Source organism: Talpa europaea, assembly GCF_964194135.1.
Source record: "Talpa europaea genome assembly, chromosome: 14".
NCBI classification, from domain to species: domain Eukaryota; kingdom Metazoa; phylum Chordata; class Mammalia; order Eulipotyphla; family Talpidae; genus Talpa; species Talpa europaea.
Window position 1 is genome coordinate 50,222,411 of NC_140082.1, and position 20,397 is coordinate 50,242,807.

At 37.2% G+C, this 20,397-nt stretch overlaps 1 protein-coding gene across 1 annotated transcript in view; it reads left to right on the top strand.

Annotated features, from left to right (window-relative positions):
• The window catches only part of RYR2 (ryanodine receptor 2), a gene marked incomplete at both ends in the record, with an annotated part of 627,990 nt that overhangs the window by 422,628 nt on the left and 184,965 nt on the right, over positions 1-20,397 (top strand). Inside the window, 8 exon segments of the mRNA XM_084254295.1 lie at positions 553-713; positions 2,525-2,684; positions 3,036-3,122; positions 6,217-6,443; positions 9,621-10,425; positions 12,535-12,735; positions 17,980-18,085; positions 19,361-19,504. Of these exon segments, the coding sequence (XP_084110421.1) occupies positions 553-713; positions 2,525-2,684; positions 3,036-3,122; positions 6,217-6,443; positions 9,621-10,425; positions 12,535-12,735; positions 17,980-18,085; positions 19,361-19,504 (1,891 nt within the window).

A 20,397-nucleotide genomic window follows, 5' to 3' on the forward strand; every position in this document is an offset into this window, starting at 1 on the left:
GTCAATATAATTTCCTTCATCTTACTGATATGCCTGAAAAGGATCATTTATCCTACTTTGTTAGAAGTCATTTTGCTTTCTGCCACTTCAAGTGTTCAAAACATTTCTTCCTAAAATACCAAATGGAATATGTATAATTATGTCCCTTGTAGAATACCCCCATGATTGATTTTCATATATTGGATCTTAACTATTCCAAAGTGATTTTAAGGTGTCACAATATCTTTTAGCAATGGACAAGGCAAAAGATACTCTAGAGGAGAGGTGAATGACATTCACACATACTTGCGAGTATAAAAAACCTCAAAAGCTTTGGCATATTTGCTTAGGTAGTAGTTAGTCCTTTATCTTTTTCCAATTATTTCTGATTAAATGAGGATCTATTTTTTAGGACTGTCCTCATTTTGCAGTCAGTCCTCCATACCTAGAACATTATATTAGGCCATATGACTTTAAACAAAGAAATATATATTGTTACGCATTTCAAAGATACTACAAATCAAAGCTTTGTTCTTGCCACTTTGCCAACACTTGGTTTCGCTATCTTGACAGTACTATTACTCAGTGAGAATCTTTCCGGGGCAAGAACCTGCTAACGTCTGGGTGGGCTGGATTACCTCAGATTTCCATCAATATGACACAGGCTTTGACTTGGACAGAGTTCGAACAGTAACCGTTACTCTAGGAGATGAAAAAGGAAAAGTTCATGAAAGGTTGGTTCTCCTTAAATTTTTTACATGAAATCTGATAAAAATGTTGATAAATCTAGGTGTTTTGTTTTTCTTGAATTTCATATTCAGAATAATCTTTTACTTATAGGACCGTTATATTCAAAATGTTAACGTCAGTGTCCTTTTGTGTCTTGCACAAGCCATTTAGACATCTGAATATATTAAAAGTGAAAAACATTGTAAAGTAAGAGCAGTGCATCTGTTTTGGGTAATAATCATATTCCTTCAGGTGACATTATACAAGACTAACAACTTCGGTTACCTATTGTTAACCTTTGCTGAGGGCTTGGAGATGGGTGATTGTGAAAAATATAGCATACAGTCAGATATGTATCTTGGGAACTGGTTATGTGGTGGGGAGAAAACTGTGCAAACAGTATGGGCTAGTAGTTTAGACCAGGTGGACACATTTGAACTCAGACTGAGGAGTAGTGGGTTCTTTCCTCAGCTTTGCCATTGACTCGCTGTGTGGCTTTGGGTAAGTCAGTTACACTTTCTGTGTCATCCTTATTCATTTGTAAAGCAAACCAAACTCAAACCAAACCTTCAAAAAAGTGAAGAAGGCTATCTTCCTTGCAGAATAAGACAAGAGAAGATCTGACCATTTGCATCTACCTTTTGTGCCCATGCATCCTCTCTGATCTGCTGTGACAGGTCTCATGGAAAGAGTGTGCCATAACCTTGCTTTTCTTTTATAGCTGCACCATCATTTTTGATGACTGGAAGCTTACTCTCCTGCCTTCAGTTGTAACCTTTGCAATGTAATGAACTTCAACTTGAGACAGTGAGCCTAGAAAAAGTCTTGAATGAAAGAGTTTTATTTACATCAGTATGAGGGCCCCCAACCACCCGTCTCCAGGAGTATTCCTGGGGTTCACATTTGATTTCCATGAATGGCTGTCATAGAAGGACATACCTCACTAAAGAGATGGGATATCAGCTAGATGATTCTACTCTAGGAAATATAGGCCAGGGAACAGGTTGTTGAATCTTATGGAAGTAGTACAAGGAAACACAATTGCCTTGTGATTGTTGAAAAACTGACTATCTCAGCTTTCTTCTATTCCTCCTGTTTGCCTGCTGTTAGCTTTTTTGTTTGTCTGATACATTTGATGTATAGTGACAGTGATGGAGAAGGAGGTGAAGTTTAAATGACCTATGTTTGTCACCTTCTCTGGTAAAGTTTAAGATAAGGGTGAAATTGAGGTTGGGGTTTGTTGTTGAGATCATTGATTTTGTTCACACTGTAGCTAAGTCTGTCTCTCATGACAGATCTGTGGAAATTTGTGATGCCATAAAGAGGCATCATTTTGGCCAAATTTAAGACACATTGAATCTGTGATAGATCATTTAGAATTGGTCTAAGGACTTCGATAGTGTTTGGAAAAGAATGTTTCTCATCTCAGAACGAGTGGTTAAAAAAATAACTATGATAATGAAAATTACAAATTTGGATGATTAGTTAGTAGCTAAACTTTTTTGAACCTCAGAAAAAGGTCCAGTTTGGTTTGAGTTTTTGGAGGGAAGGTGTAGGTTAGTTCTTACTTGATTCCAATTTGCAGACCTGTCTCTACTAGGTGTGAAATTTAGAGACATGTCAGACCTGATTCAGAATATCCACTGAAGTCAATGGCCTTTTGCTCAGAATCAGAATTGGGCCCATTGTGCACCTCTCCCATTACAGCATGAGCTTGTTGCTTGCGCAGCATAATTTAGGTTTAGTTTGCAAAATATACATGCTTTCTGTTTTATCTGTGGTTGTACAAAGATAAAAATGTTCTTTTGAAATTCAGCATCAAACGCAGCAACTGCTACATGGTGTGTGCAGGCGAGAGCATGAGCCCGGGGCAAGGACGCAACAATAACGGGCTGGAGATCGGCTGCGTGGTGGACGCCGCCAGCGGGCTGCTCACATTCACTGCCAATGGCAAGGAACTGAGCACGTACTATCAGGTACGGCGCACGGATGCCACCTGTTCTAGGGAGGAAAACCATTTTTCTCCCTTACAGGAAAAGACAAAATTATAAGTTAGAAGAAATTAAAAAAAAATGAGTTATGTATTTTTTTACCTCCGTTTGAATAATAGTGTCAGAAGCCCATGTGAGTAAACAGTACATTCCTCCAAAAACAGTCTCATAGTAATGACATAAAATCCTCCAAATAATTTTTGAAAGAGGATGTCGATGTGCAAGGCAGGGTCCCTGGTCCCCTTGTGAGAAGTGTGCCTGTGTTGGTACGAAGAACATAAGAATCCCTGTGTTCTTACCTTTACTATTATTTTTAAATGCATCTGTTTATTTCAGGTGGAACCAAGTACAAAATTGTTTCCTGCAGTTTTTGCACAAGCTACAAGTCCCAATGTTTTTCAGTTTGAGTTGGGAAGAATAAAGGTAAGGCTCATTCCTGATAGTATATTTGGGTTGCTTGCTAGGACTTACTTTTTATTTAATAAATTCAGTGTTTTATTCGTATTGATGTTAATCAAGCAAATCATTCGTTAAGAGAAATGTAGCCATGATTGAAAATTCTATAATCTTTCAAGTCACTAGGGGAACCTTATTAATTAAAAGGGGTTACTGTCTGGTCATTATAAATATACTATGTAATAAAACTAGGCTTATGGGAATTAAAAAGGCCAAATTACATAGAGATCAGTAATCTGAACTCATATGAGCTAGTGAACGGGCTTAAATACTTGGAAGTATGCTACATGATGGTAAGTGCTAGAATAATGGCATGGGTAGAATACTCTGGGAACATGGGTGGAAGAATAGCTAAATTGAATGGATGGTTCAGGTAAAACTAAATGAGCACATAACATTTAAGTTGATACTTAAGTGTTAAACAGGAGTTCTCAGGGACCTTACTAGGAAAGGCATTCTAGATAGAGGGTAAGAGAAAAAATTATGTAAGCATCAAAGTGCTGATAGATGCCTTCTAGAATACTGCTGGTGATTAATTTGGATAAAAGGTAGACCAAGTCCAGTTCAAAAAAAGGCTTAAATGCCATTCTAAGAAGCTGGCAACTCTTATATTGACAGTATCAATCCAATGGAACTTTGAAGCAGGGGAATGGGTCATCATAAAGCAGTTTTGGAAAAATATGTTGTTGGTAATATGGAGAGAGTATTGTGGAGATAGAATTTACTCTCATAAGAATGAGAGCAGGCAGTAACAATTTGGATTCAACAATTTGATATTGTCTACATGGGGAAGAGGTTGAGAGCCTGAAAGTGACAATGGAGAGAGAGAGAGGGACAACCAAGAAGGTATTTTAGAGCAGAAACTAATAAAACTTTACAATGAATTGGATTAATAGGATTTGTTGATCAATTGGATACTGGTAATCAGAAGAAGCAAATATTAAATTATTTAGTTTGAGTAACCAGGGGATGTTAATACAAAAAACAGAAGAGCTTGTTGAAATTCAGGGAAAGGAATTGCATTTTGCAGTTGTGAAAATTGAGATGCTGGGAAATATCAAGATGAATATAGTGGCTCAGCAACCCTGGCATGACACTTAAACCATATGAATACTTTTGACTTTCATAAAATGGGATTGTCTGCTGCCATGAAAAGACCAACACCATGTGGACTCAAGAAATCTATTTAATTAGAAAGATTTCAGTGACCTTGCCAGAAGAATTTCTGCAAAGGGATGGAAGAAACTATATTATAGTGAATTCAAAATTGAAAATGAGAGGAGACAGCAATTTGGGTGGTTTTTTTTTTTAAATAAAATTTGATATCAAAGTGGTTGTTTTTCAGAATGCTTACTTATATATTGGACTATTTGACATTTCCATTTGGGTATTTTATACATACTGCAAATCGAGTATGTCCAAAACTGAACTGCTGACCACTACTACTCCTTCCTCTTCACCTGCATGACCTATTCTTCTCCATGGTAGTTCAAAGCAAATCTAGTTGCTCAGATTCAGATCTTGGAAAATCATCCTTGATTTCCCCTTTTTAACCCATTCTGCATCCCAATTTCATCCCCCAGCAAATCCCCCACCTTCAGGACACTGCTTCTCATCACTCCAGCTGATCGCACCCTCCATCACCATCATATCTTATCTGCGTTATTCTAAGTCTCCTGGTCGGGTTTCTTTAATTTATCCTTGTTCAGCTGTTTATTATACAGCAACTGGACTGTCATTTATTTGAAATATTTGTTATTCCACTTGAAATCCTAGACACTTAAGTCTTCTTGAATGCAAAAATTAGACATCTTATGGTAATTCTCAAATCCTAAAAGGTCCATCCATCTCTGACTTTGTGTGCTGTGGCTCTCTCCTCTCCAGCCACAATGACCTTCAGCTCTTCCTCAAGCTTGCTAGTAAGCTGGGTTGTCAAGTGCTTAGCATCGCATAGGAATTCCCCACTTCACCTTCTCCTACATATATCCATATGCTGCTTCTCCCTTCTTTAAATGTCCCTTCTCAGTGACATCCATTCTGATCTTATTTATTATTGCTGCCTTGAATTCTGGTTCTTCCAGTTTGGTTTTTACTCCAGGATCTCTTTTCCAATACTCTTCAAATTGTAATGATTTTGTTTATTTTTTGTCTCTAATTAAAAGAATTGGAAGGTGTGTAAAGGCAGCACTTTTGTTTGTCTTTTTTCACTGATATTTTTTCAGTATCTAAAACACAGTGCCTGACTTTTCTCTTCCATTAGCTTAAGAGAATAGGAGAGTAGTTAGAGGCTGAGGCAGCCTGAGGAATGCAGGAGAGAAGGCTTTAGAGGAGGGAGAGACTGAAGGTAATGCAGGAATATGAGATTGCATTCACAGGGTTCAGAGGAGGCAGGTGGGTGTGGAATGATCACATATGAATAAATTTTCACTAAGCAGAAACCTGTCTTTGTGACTAGACTAAAGGTAAAGATAAATACTGGATGTAGAGGGAGGTAGAGGAAAAATAAATTGTTTGTTTATACCTGATTAATTCTATTTTGTTGTTTTATAACCAGGGTTATTTGTCAGGTACAGATTCTCTGGTATTGCTGCTTACTAAAACCTGATAAACCTCACTCTGAATGAGGGAATGGTTTAAGGATAGAGTGGGTAACGGAAGGGAGGGAGGGAGAGAGAGAGAGAAAGAGAGAGAAGTGGATGTGACTTCTCAGCAAATTTCACCCTGAAAACAGCTAAAGACTTGCTAGGTTTCCCTGAGAGCCCAGCTTGGTAAAGAAATATAAAGAACATGTGATGGCACTTGGATTTTTTCAGTGTGCCTTAGAGTACATGGGAAAGAATCGTTCCCTCTTTTCCTGTCCTGAAATTTTAGGTAATTTTCTCTTAATATTTTTCCCATTTGCCCTTTTAGGAACCCTTCAACCAGTTTCTACTATTTTTATAATGGCTCTGCTCAACATAAAGTGGCTCTTCAATTATGTTTCCCATGCAGGATTCTAGTTTTTGCTTTAATCCCATGGGGAGTTATAAATTATTTCTTTATTCTGCCTCCCACCCCCTAGAACGTGATGCCTCTCTCAGCGGGATTATTCAAGAGCGAGCACAAAAACCCAGTGCCACAGTGTCCCCCACGCCTCCATGTGCAGTTTCTATCACATGTCCTGTGGAGCAGAATGCCCAACCAGTTCCTGAAGGTGGATGTCTCTCGGATCAGTGAACGCCAAGGCTGGCTGGTGCAGTGTTTGGATCCTCTGCAATTCATGTCTCTCCATATCCCGGAGGAGAACAGGTCAAACCTGTGCTTCCTTTACTGTCTGCTGGGGACCCTTTGAATTAGGCCACTGCCAAGGATTCAGGGGTGGTTCTGGGGAAACAAGACAAGGTTGAAAAATGTCTAATTCATTCATTTGCCTACTTTAATTTGTAATCTATTTCTCCACCACTTCATTGCTGAAACAAAATTATGATGCTGAGTTGAAGAGCTGATATGATAGTATACTTCTTCTTTCCTCACTCATTTTACTTATGATGGCAAGAGCAGGTAAAGATTCAGGCAGTAACAACTGCAGTCTGATCACCACTCTGCAGAGTAATGCACTATCACAGAAGGATAAGTTATTAGAAGTGGAATCATAGAGAGCTTTGTTTAACCCTTCACTTGACAGACGTGAAAAGCAGTCTCAGAGACATTAATGAAAGAAAATTGAAAATATATTAAGGCATTAGTGATATACACAAACACACACACACTCCTTAATTTTATACATATTTTATGTGAGTAAGTCTTATTGGAATTTTGCATCCAATATTGATTTTTTTTTTAAGATTTATTTATTTATACAAGCACTGGGTACATCAGAAGCACGGGAGGGTGAGAGAATTCACCAGAGCCAGAGGGGAGAACAGAGCAGGCAGAAGGACCGAAGTACACTGCTGAGGGGAGCAGTGGGCAGCAGGAGTGGTCTGCGCGCCATGTGGGACCCTCGCTGGCAGCCAGGGATGGATCTGGTGCTGCAGAGGCTGCAGGCAGCTTCGCAACCCAGCGGTCAACCGCGGCGCCACCGGGGAGGCCCCAATAATGATTTTTTTAAGAAAAAAATACTCAATAACAGAAACACAGCATTTGGGAAGGAATTGTCCTTTGGGAGGGGAAATATTCTCTTTCGATTTTAAGATTGTAATTAAATATGTTGGTATGTCATTATCGGAAACCCAACATATGCTCCTACCATGGTAATTTATAATTTATACTAATTTCCTGTAGGAAATTTCTACATGAATGGATATATAATTTAATATATTTAATTATTTAATTATAAGAGGATAAATTAAACTCTTACTATTACTTAAGTATGGTGACAAAGCTTAATAATAAATAATCACAAATAATTATTTAACACATATTTGGTAGTAGGCTAGGTGCTGGATGAATATTAATAAACAAAACATATAATTATCCCTATGTTAATGAACTTAGGCTTACCAAGACATCTTTCTAGAAGAACTGATTATGAATCTATCAATTGTCTACTTTTAATGCTTCCACGTCATCCATGGGCAATCTATGTAATTTAAATAGTTTGGAAAAATTAGCACATCTAAAGGAATTGTGTGCTCTTAAAATTGACTCTATCTAAAGGGAATGCCTATACCTTAGCATGTTCTGATATGTTTTAAAGGTTTTATGAATGAAAAGGCATGATGTGTGGCAGAAGCAAGATGACCCAACTTAAGAACCCTGTGCAAACTCAAATTCCTATTAGGAACTTTCCTAAATGAAAATGTCACTGCAATGTCTGTTTTATGAACTGTACATACCTAGTGGAATCCAGGATAGCACTGATAATCTGTTTAGGTCTATGAGGACTGTCAGAGAAGTTAGCTCTCTGTTCACCTACTTCTGGCTGGTTAGGCTAATAACTAATCATAGATCAGAGACAAGGTCAGCATAATCAAAGTAAAAGTTTTCTGGATTCTTGAATCAGGCTGTCCATGTTAGAAAAAAGAGATGCAGATTTCCTAAAAAGTGTGCCAGTTCTAAAGGAGATTGAGACCCAAACTATTATAGGTGTCCAGAACTTTGGAGAGAGAGGAAGGATGAAGGAGCCTCAAATTATAGTGGTTGGAAACTTTCAACATAAAACTCTACATGGGGGAAAGCTTGTTAAACATCTGGAACTTATTTTTAAGTTCCATTAAACATGTCATAGAAAACAAACAAACAAAAAAGAAAATGTACTCATAATTTTTGAAATCTAGGTGGTACATAGTGTTAAACTATATTTCAACAATGAGCCAGCACTTTATCTGCAAGTGGAAACAAAGCTTTTATTTGGGTTTCTTGGGGGAAATTTGGGAAACACCACTGGAACAAGGTTGTAAGTGCTCCAGTGTGGGGGAAAAATATAGCAGTAAACTAGTAAAAGTTTGCAAGAGGGGAAGGAAAAGCAAGCAAAAGGGATGGATGCCTGCATATTAAGGCATTGCTAAATAGTCCTCTTGAAACCAGGGTCCAGCTGATGTCTGTGAGTAGACTGGCAACTTCTTTCCAAGCTTCCTAAATTCCAGGTAGCAGGAAAGTGGACTAATGAGGGTGATATATGCGGTTGTATACCTGTGAGTTTGCCACTGAGGAGTACCCAGGGACCCCAAACTTAAGGGGTGCATGATTTAAAAACAGATTTTGCCATCCGCCACATAAAGACAAAGTAAGAAGACTCAGTGTGTTATATCTATAATAGAGTTAGTGTTCATAGAGAAGAAAGACTATTCCTAATAATAGTTTCCCAATCAAGCTCCCCAAATTATCTCTCTCTTCATGGGCAAATAACCAGCCAAACGGTCAACCTGAAAATTGGCCAAAAGTCCAAGGTCCCTTCTGACAGAGAACAGCAAGGACTGTTGGAAGGGGCCAGAGAAGTCTGGGGCAAAGGAGTGATGCAAAAGTACAAACCAACATAATAGCTGCCATTGTCTGCCAGAGACAGCCACCCCACGTGTCTCTCACTCATGTGTCTCTCACCACATGTCTCTTTCCAGTGACTCTGCATACCTGTCCCCCATGTGTCTCCTTCCAAGTCTCCTCAAGTCCCTGTCTGCAAGTCAAATCTTGAAGCAAGAGGCCCCAGACCTACCTGCTTTCCTTGTTATACAGCTTCACCTGACTGCTAAGCCCCACCCCTAGATCCCAGGAGCTAGTCCGAGGCTGCTGAATATAAGTGAGGCCTGAAATATGGCACCCATTCACTGTGCTGAGTCTCCATCTCTCAGATCCAGGTTTGCAAGAGGTCAGGCCTCCTGGGCATACATTTTCAAGTCCCCTGGGGCTCCTCTATTTGGATGTTTTTCTTATTAACTCAATGCTATTATTTCTTAGTCATCTCTATGCTAGATTTCTTTTCTGATTAATATTTTTTTTATTGCTCCACACCTCACCTTGCTACCATGATCCTCTTCCCTTCTACAGATCTGTTGACATACTAGAATTGACAGAGCAAGAAGAACTGCTGAAATTCCACTACCACACACTCCGGCTCTACTCAGCTGTCTGTGCTCTTGGGAACCACCGGGTGGCCCACGCCCTGTGCAGCCATGTGGATGAACCCCAGCTCCTCTACGCCATCGAGAATAAGTACATGCCCGGTTTGCTGCGGGCTGGCTACTACGACCTACTGATTGACATCCACCTGAGCTCTTATGCCACTGCCAGACTTATGATGAACAATGAATTCATCGTCCCCATGACAGAGGAGACAAAGAGCATCACCCTTTTCCCTGGTGAGAACAAAAAGCATGGTCTCCCAGGGATTGGCCTCAGTACCTCCCTCAGGCCACGGATGCAGTTTTCCTCCCCCAGTTTTGTAAGCATTAATCATGAATGTTACCAGTATAGTCCAGAGTTCCCGCTGGACATCCTAAAGGCCAAAACCATACAGATGCTGACAGAAGCTGTTAAAGAGGGCAGCCTCCATGCCCGGGACCCGGTTGGGGGGACCACTGAATTCCTCTTCGTGCCTCTCATCAAGCTTTTCTATACTCTCCTCATCATGGGGATCTTTCACAACGAGGACCTGAAACACATCCTGCGGTTGATTGAGCCCAGTGTGTTCAAGGAGGCTGCCAGTCCCGAGGAGGAGAGTGAGGTGCTGGAGAAAGAGCTGGGCATGGACGATGCCAAACTAGAAGGAGCTGGGGAGGAAGAGATCAAAGGGGGTAAGAGGCCCAAGGAAGGCCTGCTGCAGATGAAACTGCCTGAGCCGGTGAAACTGCAGGTGGGTAGTGAGAAAAAGATTTTGTGGATTTTGAAATTGTTCAGTATTAAGGCATTGAAATAACCTCCCGTTGTGTGTTGGGATGTGTCAGTCTACTTTTCTTGCATTTAGAATGGAATTAATGAATTGTCCTATTGAATCAATTGACAATAATTAAAGAGAGAAATTTAATATTTTTGTCAAGGCACTTCCCTTCATTGTGTGCATGTCTGTCACACACATCTGCAAGCCTGGCATGTTGCTTTTTGTTCCCATGTGTGTTTGTGTGTATACATATATTTCTTCGTGTGTGTGTGTGTGTGTGTGTGTGTGTGTGTCTCAAAGGAGTATAAGAGATTGGCTTTTGTCCTGCCAGCTCTTCTTCTTCCTCCTGTTTATTAACAATTTCCTTGTATCTCTCTTGTTTCTGCAGATGCATTTCTCTGACATTCGGTTGCAATGCCTGAAATACAAGGCATTCTATTCCCTTTTCTACCTTCACTTCTACCCTTACCAGCCTTACAACATTTGTACACCACTTGGTTTCCCCTTCTCACCCAGAAAGACTTTGCTTCCCTGCCTGTGTATTTCTAAAGTGTCAAAGACATCTCTGTCTTTGTGCTCATCAAGATCCCTGAAGGATTCTTTCTTAATGCCACTTTGGTTCAGTGAGATCAATTTGATCTTTGCATCTTTAAAACATATCTTGCTTTTTACCTCTTAGTTAACCTTGAATGAGGTCTTCCTCTGAGCCAGGCGTTTGGTGCTGTGTGAAGGGAACAGATTTGGGTTCTGCCTTCCAGAACCTGATAGTCTCAAGGGTGTAGGGAAGGGAGATGCACTTATTTATGTATTTCTTTTTAAAATGCCTCATTGCTAATTTTATTAAATGAATGTAATAGAAAGGAGTGGATTATTAGAAGGAAAACACTCTCAACTGGATTACTGTAAGAAAGGTGATAAAAGCATCTCTAAGATGGTGACCCTCAAACCAAGGTCAGATTAATGAACTTGAGTTCTGCATGTATGAACAAGCAGCAGAAAATATGTTCTAGGAGCTTTTCTTTAAGGGCATCAAGCATGGCTAAGGCCTTAAGGTAGGAAAAAGCCAATATGGCTGTAGCTGAAACAGCAAGGCAAAAAAGGTGAGCTAAAGAACAGGCAGTTTATACAGAATCTAACCATTTGCTAAAACCAACAAGATGATGGATTTTGAATTTCATTCTAAATTCAGTTGAAGCATTAGATAATTTTAGCAGGGGAATTTTATACTAAAAATCTCAACATAACTGGTGTGAAGAAATGAGGGGGTATGGAGAGCCTTCTTAGTTAGGGTGCTGTCATGCTTGCACACACTGGGGTGGATGCCAGGGCTACTTCCAACCAGACTTTGGTGGAAATGGCTATATTGTAAATAGTACATATAAGGTTTTAAAGCCTCTTTAATACTGATATGTATTTATATTGTTTTTATTACAACTGGAATTAATTGTATTAACTTTTTCTCCTAAATTTGGGCAAAGCATTCTATGGTAGTGATGATTCTGTCAACATATTCTATCATTTAAAATTCTTCTGACTTCAATTAACCATTTAATGAATAAGCAATACAACTACTTAATTCTAAAGTCTGGAGGTAGACAGTTCTACAATCAGCATAACGTGATGATATCATCAGGACCCCAGTTTTTAATATCTTTCTGTCATCCTCAGTCTGTGGTTTTCATCCTAAGATGTAGTACCTCTTTCTTCCTCCAATGACTATGTTATCACCCACTTATACTCATTTTGAAAAGGGAATTTTTCAGTCTGTTATTTACGATGAAAAATCTTGCCCGAAAGACACCTGGCAAACTTCACCTGTAGAGCTCCTTGACCATAGCACTTAAAGTCACAGCGGAGGCTAGAGCAGTTAAGTATCCACCAATGTGGTCCACCTAATGACCGCACTGGTCATCAGGCCTAGACCATTTATGTTTCATCCTCAGGGAGTAAGCATGATGTTGCCTACATAATATCAGGAATCTGTTTGTAAAGGAAAAGAGTTGGCAAGTAAGCATTTGATTTGATATCCTTAAACTATTTAAAGCTTCAAAATTAAATTTGTTGTCCTTGTAATCATCTTCTTAGATGTGCCTGCTGCTCCAGTACCTCTGTGATTGCCAGGTCCGGCACCGGATAGAAGCCATTGTGGCCTTTTCAGATGACTTTGTGGCTAAGCTCCAAGACAATCAACGCTTCCGATATAATGAAGTTATGCAAGCCTTAAATATGTCAGCTGCACTCACAGCCAGGAAAACAAAGGAATTTAGGTCACCACCTCAAGAACAGGTACAAGAATGAAATGAAAATTCTTCCTTTTTAATTTGGATTTAAGTTTATTCAAGATCCATATATTGCAAAGTTATGTCATAAGTTTCAAGTATATTTTGTTCCTGTTCTCTTTAAACTAGCCAAGTTTATCTAGTCAGTAGTCTTAGTTTTAGCTAAAGAATCTACTTAGTTTAAATTAATCAGAGACTTATTAAAAGGTATCAGGTATATCATAGACTTTTTGAGGAGTCAAGTGTATCAGGTTCTGAAGTTCTGCAAATAGGAGCAATGTCCAACTGCAGGCACGTCTTTTTTGGCTGATTCAGCATCACTCAGCCAGTAGGAACTTTTCACCCTTAGTACCTTCTGCTAGACACTTTCTATGCTGTGCCTCCCTAGAAGAACCAGATGACACTGCCATCAGTCGTGTAGGAAAGCTTATCACCTCTTGTTGCTCACCTCCAATCCCAGGTCTCCTTAAGGTGCAGGAGAACCAAAGGCACATGCCTAAACTAAAGAATAAGCTAGTCTGGGAATGTGAGATTTTTGGAAACTACCTCAGGTGGGACTCAAGTGTGGGAAATTACTATGATGTAGCTTTGATGATCAAAAGTTATAGATGACAGATCTCATCTTATTCTTACTATTTTCTTCTCAATCTAAGGTACCTACCTCTGAATTTGTTTAGGGACTAATTAAATAATTTAATTTTTCTCACCAGAATGTATGTATTTGAGGGAAGGGACAGAGAATTTTATTTATTGTTTTAAACAGCATTCATTTAGCAGAGAACAAATGCAACCTCTCTGAGATTAATTCCTTTTATTACACTACTTTTTGGAGACTTCTGCAGCTGGAAAGAAGCAATACATGTGTCTTTTCCTATTCTTCCTTCTAAGTGCAACTCTAACCCTTTTATGTAATAGAAAAGATCTTATAAATAGATTGAAAGAGAGAGAAGAAAAGAGACTTTGGAACAGGTGGTGAGTTTCCTGGTTTTTCTTTTGGCCTCAATTATCCCAGACTTGTTGTTAAAGAAACTGGAGAAGCAGAAATGCCATTGGGCATAGACCCCCAAGAGAAGTCTTTCAGCCAAAGGACCAGGAAAATTCTCTGTCTTCTATCAAGGCAGAAATCTTTTATGTAATAACTGCACTACTCCAGCCAAACTCCACTGTTAACTGAACTCCACCCCTTAGCCCAGCCAGCAAACACTACTCTCTCCAGACTCTACAGTAATGTGCTTGACAGAGAGTGGAACTGAGGCTTTATCTCTACTAAGTGGTTATGAGGCCTGCCAAAGTATCAGTGGGGGATAAATACCAAGGGACTATTGCCCTTTTCAGCCAGGGATAAGTACGTGTCTAGTGGGGACCTGGATCTCTCAACCTATTAGCAGATACTAGATTCACCCTCCTTTATTTGTCCAAAGAAGACTCTCATTCCACCTAGAATGGGACACTCTGAACCATTCTCTTGCTAGATAGTATCTGAAGAGGCAAGAAGTTGCACAACATAATACTCCAGTATCCAAGTGTTAATTAGATATTGCGCATCATAACAAGAACCAGGAAAAACCTGAAAGAAAAAAGACAATAGATAATTAACTTTTAAAAGACAAAATGTTAAAATTATCTGACAAAGTTGTTAAAGTAGCTATCATAAAACTGCTTCAAATGAAAGAAAGTGAGGGGGGAAAGAGAGAGGGAGAGAGAGAAACTCAGTAGGGAAATAGAAGCAATGAAGAACTACGTGGAAATCTGAGTACTGATCACTGGCAATAACTGAAGTGTAAGTGCTTTCAATGAACGGACTTAACAGCAGGATGGACATGATATGGGAAAGAATCATTGAATGGAAGAACAATTATAGAAAGTATCTAGTATGAAAAAAAGAGAGAAAATAGCCTGGGGGAAAACAACAGCCTCAGGGACCAGTACAAATATGACAAATATATAACAATTGTGACATTAGAATCCCAGACAAATAGAGAATGAACAACAAAAACTTGAATAAATAATGGCTGAACATTTTTTGAATTTAACAACAGATATAAAGAAAGACTGAAGAAACAGAGCAAATCCCAAACAAAGTACATAGAGAAATCCAAACCAAGAATCATAGTCAAACTTCTGAAAACAAAAGACAAACTAAAAATCTTGAAAGCAGTAAAAAAGAAATGGCCAGAGAAGAAAAATAATTTGAGTGACTAGATTTTCATCAGAAAACAGGGAAACTAGAAGATGGTGGTACAAAATTTTATCAAGTATTAAAAGAAAAGAACTATTAACTCAGAATTCTATATGTATCTGAAATATCCTTCGGGAGTGAAGGGAGAGTCAAGACAATCTTAAGGAAAGAAAAATAAGAAAATTTGACTGCAATAAACCTATCCTGAGAGACTGTTTGACCAAAGTCCCTGAACCAGAAAGAAAATGACAAGAGAAGGAAATTTGGAAAATCAGGGAGGAAGAAAGAACAACAGAAAAGTGCTAAGATGTGGATAAATTTAATACATTTCCCTTTTCTTCTCCAGTTTTCTAAATGTTTGATGGTCAAAGCAGAAATAATAATACTGATATCTTTTTGATATACCTATAAGAAATATTTATGGCAATTATATTTCAAATGGATGGGAGTAAGGGGAATAAAAGGATTAATTATGTATATAATAATGCAGTATCAGAACAATTACTAAAAAAATAAAAGCTATACAAAGAGATACACTAAAACATGCCATACACAATTCAAAATGGGCTCTTAAAAGTGGTTCAAGGAACCCCAACAAGTGGGGAAAATTAAATCACACACAACAAAGCAAAAACAAGTAAAATGACAAATTTAAGTCATAACATCAATAAATTAATGAATATAAATAATCAAAATACACAGATTAAAGGCAGAGTTAATTTTGAAAACTTGACCTAACTAAATGCTGTCTATAAGAAGCTCACTTCAAATATAATAATGTGGATAGGGTGAAGGTTAAATGTGAAAAGGTTATATATTGAAAACTAAATGAAGAAAAAATAAGAATGACTTCATCCAAGCAAAGAAAATTATCAGAGACAGACAGGAACATTACACAAAGAGAAAAGATTAATCCACCAAGAAGACAAGTGTGTATGCACTCTATGACAGAGCTGCAAAATAAGTGAAATAAACACAGATGGAACTGATAAGAGAAACAAATACACAATTATAGTTTGAACTTCAATGGCCCTCTCTCAGTAATTGATATAAAAGCTAGACAGAAAATCAGTACGAATATAGGAGAATGCAGCATTTTCATCGATTAACAGATTCTTTGGATACTTGCAGAATACTCCAGCCAAAACCAAAACACATTTTCTTCAATTGCCCATGAAACATTCATAAAGATGAACTATACCATGGGCATAAAATAGTCTGAGCAAATTTCATTGAATCTATTTTTTTTTTTTGTACAGAATATTTTTTTTTCTGAATATATTGGAGTTACATTAGTCTTTCCCCTATCACATCCATCCTGCTGTTAGGGAAACCTGAACAGCACACTTCTGAACAATCTATGGTTTGAGCAGGAAGTCTCGGGGGGAGTTTATTTATTTATTTATTTATTTATTTATTTATAGAGGCATGTTTTATTTATTTGTTTGTTTGTTTGTTTGTTTGTTTGTTTGTTTATACATGCACTGGGTACAGTCAAAAGTGTGGGAGGGTGAGAGAATTCACCAGAGCCAGAGCGGGGAGCAGAGCAGGCAGAAGGACCAAAGTACACTGCTGAGGGGAGCAGCGGGCGGCAGGAGAGGTCTGCGCGCCATGTGGGACCCTCCTCTGGTGGCCGGGGAGCAGCCAGGGATCGAACTGGCGCCGCAGAGGCTGCGGGCAGCTTTGCAACCCAGTGCTCAAACACTGCGCCACCGGGGAGGCCCTCGGGGGGAGTTTAAAAGTACACTGGACTGAAAGAAAATGAAATGATCACATAAAAACTTGTGGAAAGTGTTAACCCAGTATTGGAAAAAGAATCAATGACACTAAATATATACATGTAGAAAGAGATAAACCCCTAAAATCCTCAAATTAATAATCTAATTACCACCACAGGAATTTGAAAGAGTAAAATATACCCAGTGCAAGCAAAGGAAGGCAAAAATAGAGATAAGAGCGAAAGTCAGTGAAATGGAAAATAGGACAATTTATGACTCCATAGACTGTTTATTGTAGAATATTAATAAAACCTACAAGTCTCAAAAAAAGACTCAAGTGGAAAAAAAGTGAAGACACATTACCAGTATCAGGAATAAATGAGATATCATGATAGATCCTGTAATTATTAGAAGTATCATATAAGAACATACGTAAGAATACTATGTGTTTTCATTTATATAATCTCAAAATGACAATAACACATAATAAAAAGGCACATTAGTCTTTGACAGGAATTTGAGCTGAAGAACAGGCAGGAGAGAAGTGGACGTAGTTATAAGTCACAAACATTGGATCATGGAAAGTGATGTGATTTCTCTATTTTGACTGTATCGATATTAATATCCTGGTTGTAATGCTGTACTGTTTTGGAATATGTTGCCATTGGGGAAAGCCAGGTACTATTGTACTATTTCTTGCAATAGCATGTGAATCAGTAATGATTTAAAAAATAATAGCTTAACAAAAATTCACATAAAAAACTCTAAAAAGAAAACTTAGAATTGTTTCCTGAAGGAAAATTATGAAATAGCAATGGACTTTTCTTCACTCATATACTTAATAATATTACTCTGTCTAAAATGAAAATAAATGGAAGATAGTTTCTTGCAGTTTAATTGAACCATTAATGTTAGCCAAAGCATAATTATCCATTATATTTCTTTTCAGTTATATTGTATTCATTTTTCCTTCCTTGTGGCTGTATCTTCAAAAGTATTTAAACTATTAAATAAAGTAGAAATTATAACTAAAAATAAAAATCTAGGAGAAGGCTAGTAACATTTAAGAAAATAATAGTTTGATTTAAGTTGATTTAAGAACTCTAAGCATCCAAGGGTTTAACATTGAAGGACTGAGAAAGAGGAAGCAAATATATGACTTTTTCAACATGCTGAGCTTTGAATGATTTATTTTATTTTGGTATATATACTGGATTGAGTGATAATGATTTTTCATCTGTTGATTAGAAGCTAATGAATACACAAAAAATTTTGAACATCTTTGTTTTTTAGATCTTTGCTCTTGTTATGCCTGAATTCATTTTTGTTTTTCTCGTTTTTTCCAAACTTTCAGATCAATATGCTTCTAAATTTTAAGGATGACAAAAGTGAATGTCCATGTCCTGAAGAAATCCGAGACCAACTCTTGGATTTTCATGAAGATTTGATGGCACATTGTGGTAAGATCTTCTTGACTTACAATTTTTGTTAAATGTGTATTTTTAACACACGTTTACGGAAACAAAAGTAACTATTTATGTAAATAGATTGACAAATACACACAATACCTGTTAGAAGTTCATGTAAGAATATTTATACAGATTCTGTGTAGGGAGTCAAGAGCAGAAAGGAGATTGGAAAGGAAGTTAAGTCAGAGAAGAGGATAATTGAGATTCTTTCTCTCTGTATTCTGCTAGTGTCAGGGAATGAGAAGAGGCGAGGGGGACTTGTAGCCAGAAACCTTTGGCTGAGAAATGTATCTTAGATTGATTTAGTCTAAAGGAATTTTATCACAATTTTATTGTTTGAGAGGCGATATTTAATTTACCTTGGAAATTCAGCAAGTATCTTTTTAAATTAATGCTTAAAGAAATCCTGTTTTAATTATGTATACTCTATTATATATGTTCTTATCACTATAAATATTGAATTAAATTATAAATAGTAAAAATTAAAGTAATACTATTGTGTTATATATAATATATAACATTATATCACCATAAATACTAAATTATAAATACTAAAAATTAAAGTAATACTATTGTTATATAGTACAACAATAGTATTACTTTAATTTTTTTTTAATGAAGAGAGTAAAGCTTCACCTTGGATATTAACTCTGCTTATGAATGATGAGCCACTAACTAATTACTGGAAAGTTATACTGTGTGTGTGTGTGTGTTTAATGTTATATATAGTATATCATTATCATTAATAAAGCAAAAATAAATGGGAGAATTGTTGCTTTAGATACAAACCATTCCCTGGTTTAGAATACCTAATGACACCTGTTCTCTCCCTCAACTTAATAAAATACTATTGACATTTTTGTAGGCAAGTGAAGAGGATCAGAGTACAAGGTTTGTAGGCAAGTCTAAACATTGATATCCCAAGTCAGATACCTAAGGGTCAGCCCAAGTAGTGGTATATTCTTGGCTTCAAAAGGATTCTTTTTGCTTGGTTTTATGTACTGTTCTATATACTGAGAGCCTAAGTGTGAAGGAGCAGGACTAAAAGAAAGGGGAAAAAGAAGCAAATGAGTGAATCTTATTTAGAAGAGCTAATGGACAAGATTGTTTTTGTCATAGTTGTCAAATATTTCAGACATGGCAGCATGCTTTAAGCTATGAATGGAAAAAAAAATTACTGTGTCTGAGAATTATTTCTCTTAAATGTATTTTTTAAATATTTCTTCTTTTTTTTTTCTGTCTTTCTCTTTGCTTCTTTCATACTAGGAATTGAGCTAGATGAAGATGGGTCCCTGGATGGAAACAGTGATTTAACAATCAGAGGACGCCTGCTTTCCCTGGTAGAAAAGGTGACATACCTGAAGAAGAAACAAGCTGAAAAACCAGTTGAGAGTGACTCCCAGAAGTCCTGTAAGCAGTATGAAAGGGCACTGGGAAAGTGACTCAGCTGTTGACATTTATTAATTCTTTGAACAGATTTATTAATTCTTTGGACATAAGTTAGTGAGATCATTGTGTTTGCAGCTTCCAATAATCAGATTTTTAGCCCGATGCCTGTAGCTGCAGAAGTACATACAGCATCAAATTATAATATATTTATAGACAAAGATGGTATGATAGCATTATAAGGGAGGATGGTCTCCCTGTGCTCCTACAAATATAAATATTTGGAGACTATCGAGAGAAAGTATTAAGGGTGGAATTTGTTTCTAAATATTATGGGCTTGATATTCAAATATTCATGCATTAAGTAAAACCTTTTCTTAAAATGGTTATTGTCTAGAACTATATTTTGGTTCTGAAATATTTTTTAAAGTGTTACATGTTTCTGGTTCATCCAAATAAACCAAATAAACACATTGGGACAGTGAGTCTCACTCATCTAGAAAAAGGTAGGTCTGTGAGATCTTGTTTACTTATTACCACATTTCTATGACTTTATTTCAAGGCACCATGCTGTTTTACTAACAACTTTTCTTGAAAGGAAAAAAATGAACTTGTGAACTCCTAAAAACTTTTAGGGTATTTTATTTTATTTACTAATTTAAAGTGAAAATCCTGTATTTATACAATTACTTCTACATGTATTATTTGGTACTGCAATGAAATTAAAACCAGATCTTTAAAATTAGAGTTCATAATTTCTTATATATCATTTTTAGTCATTATCAGGCTTATATGATTGTGATTGATTAAAATGAAAACATGGTCTTGAGATTGGCATTTTATCTGCATTTTGTATTTGGTTAAAATTGGTAGGTTTTTATTTTCCTTGGTGTTTTGGTGCAGATAATATCACTTTT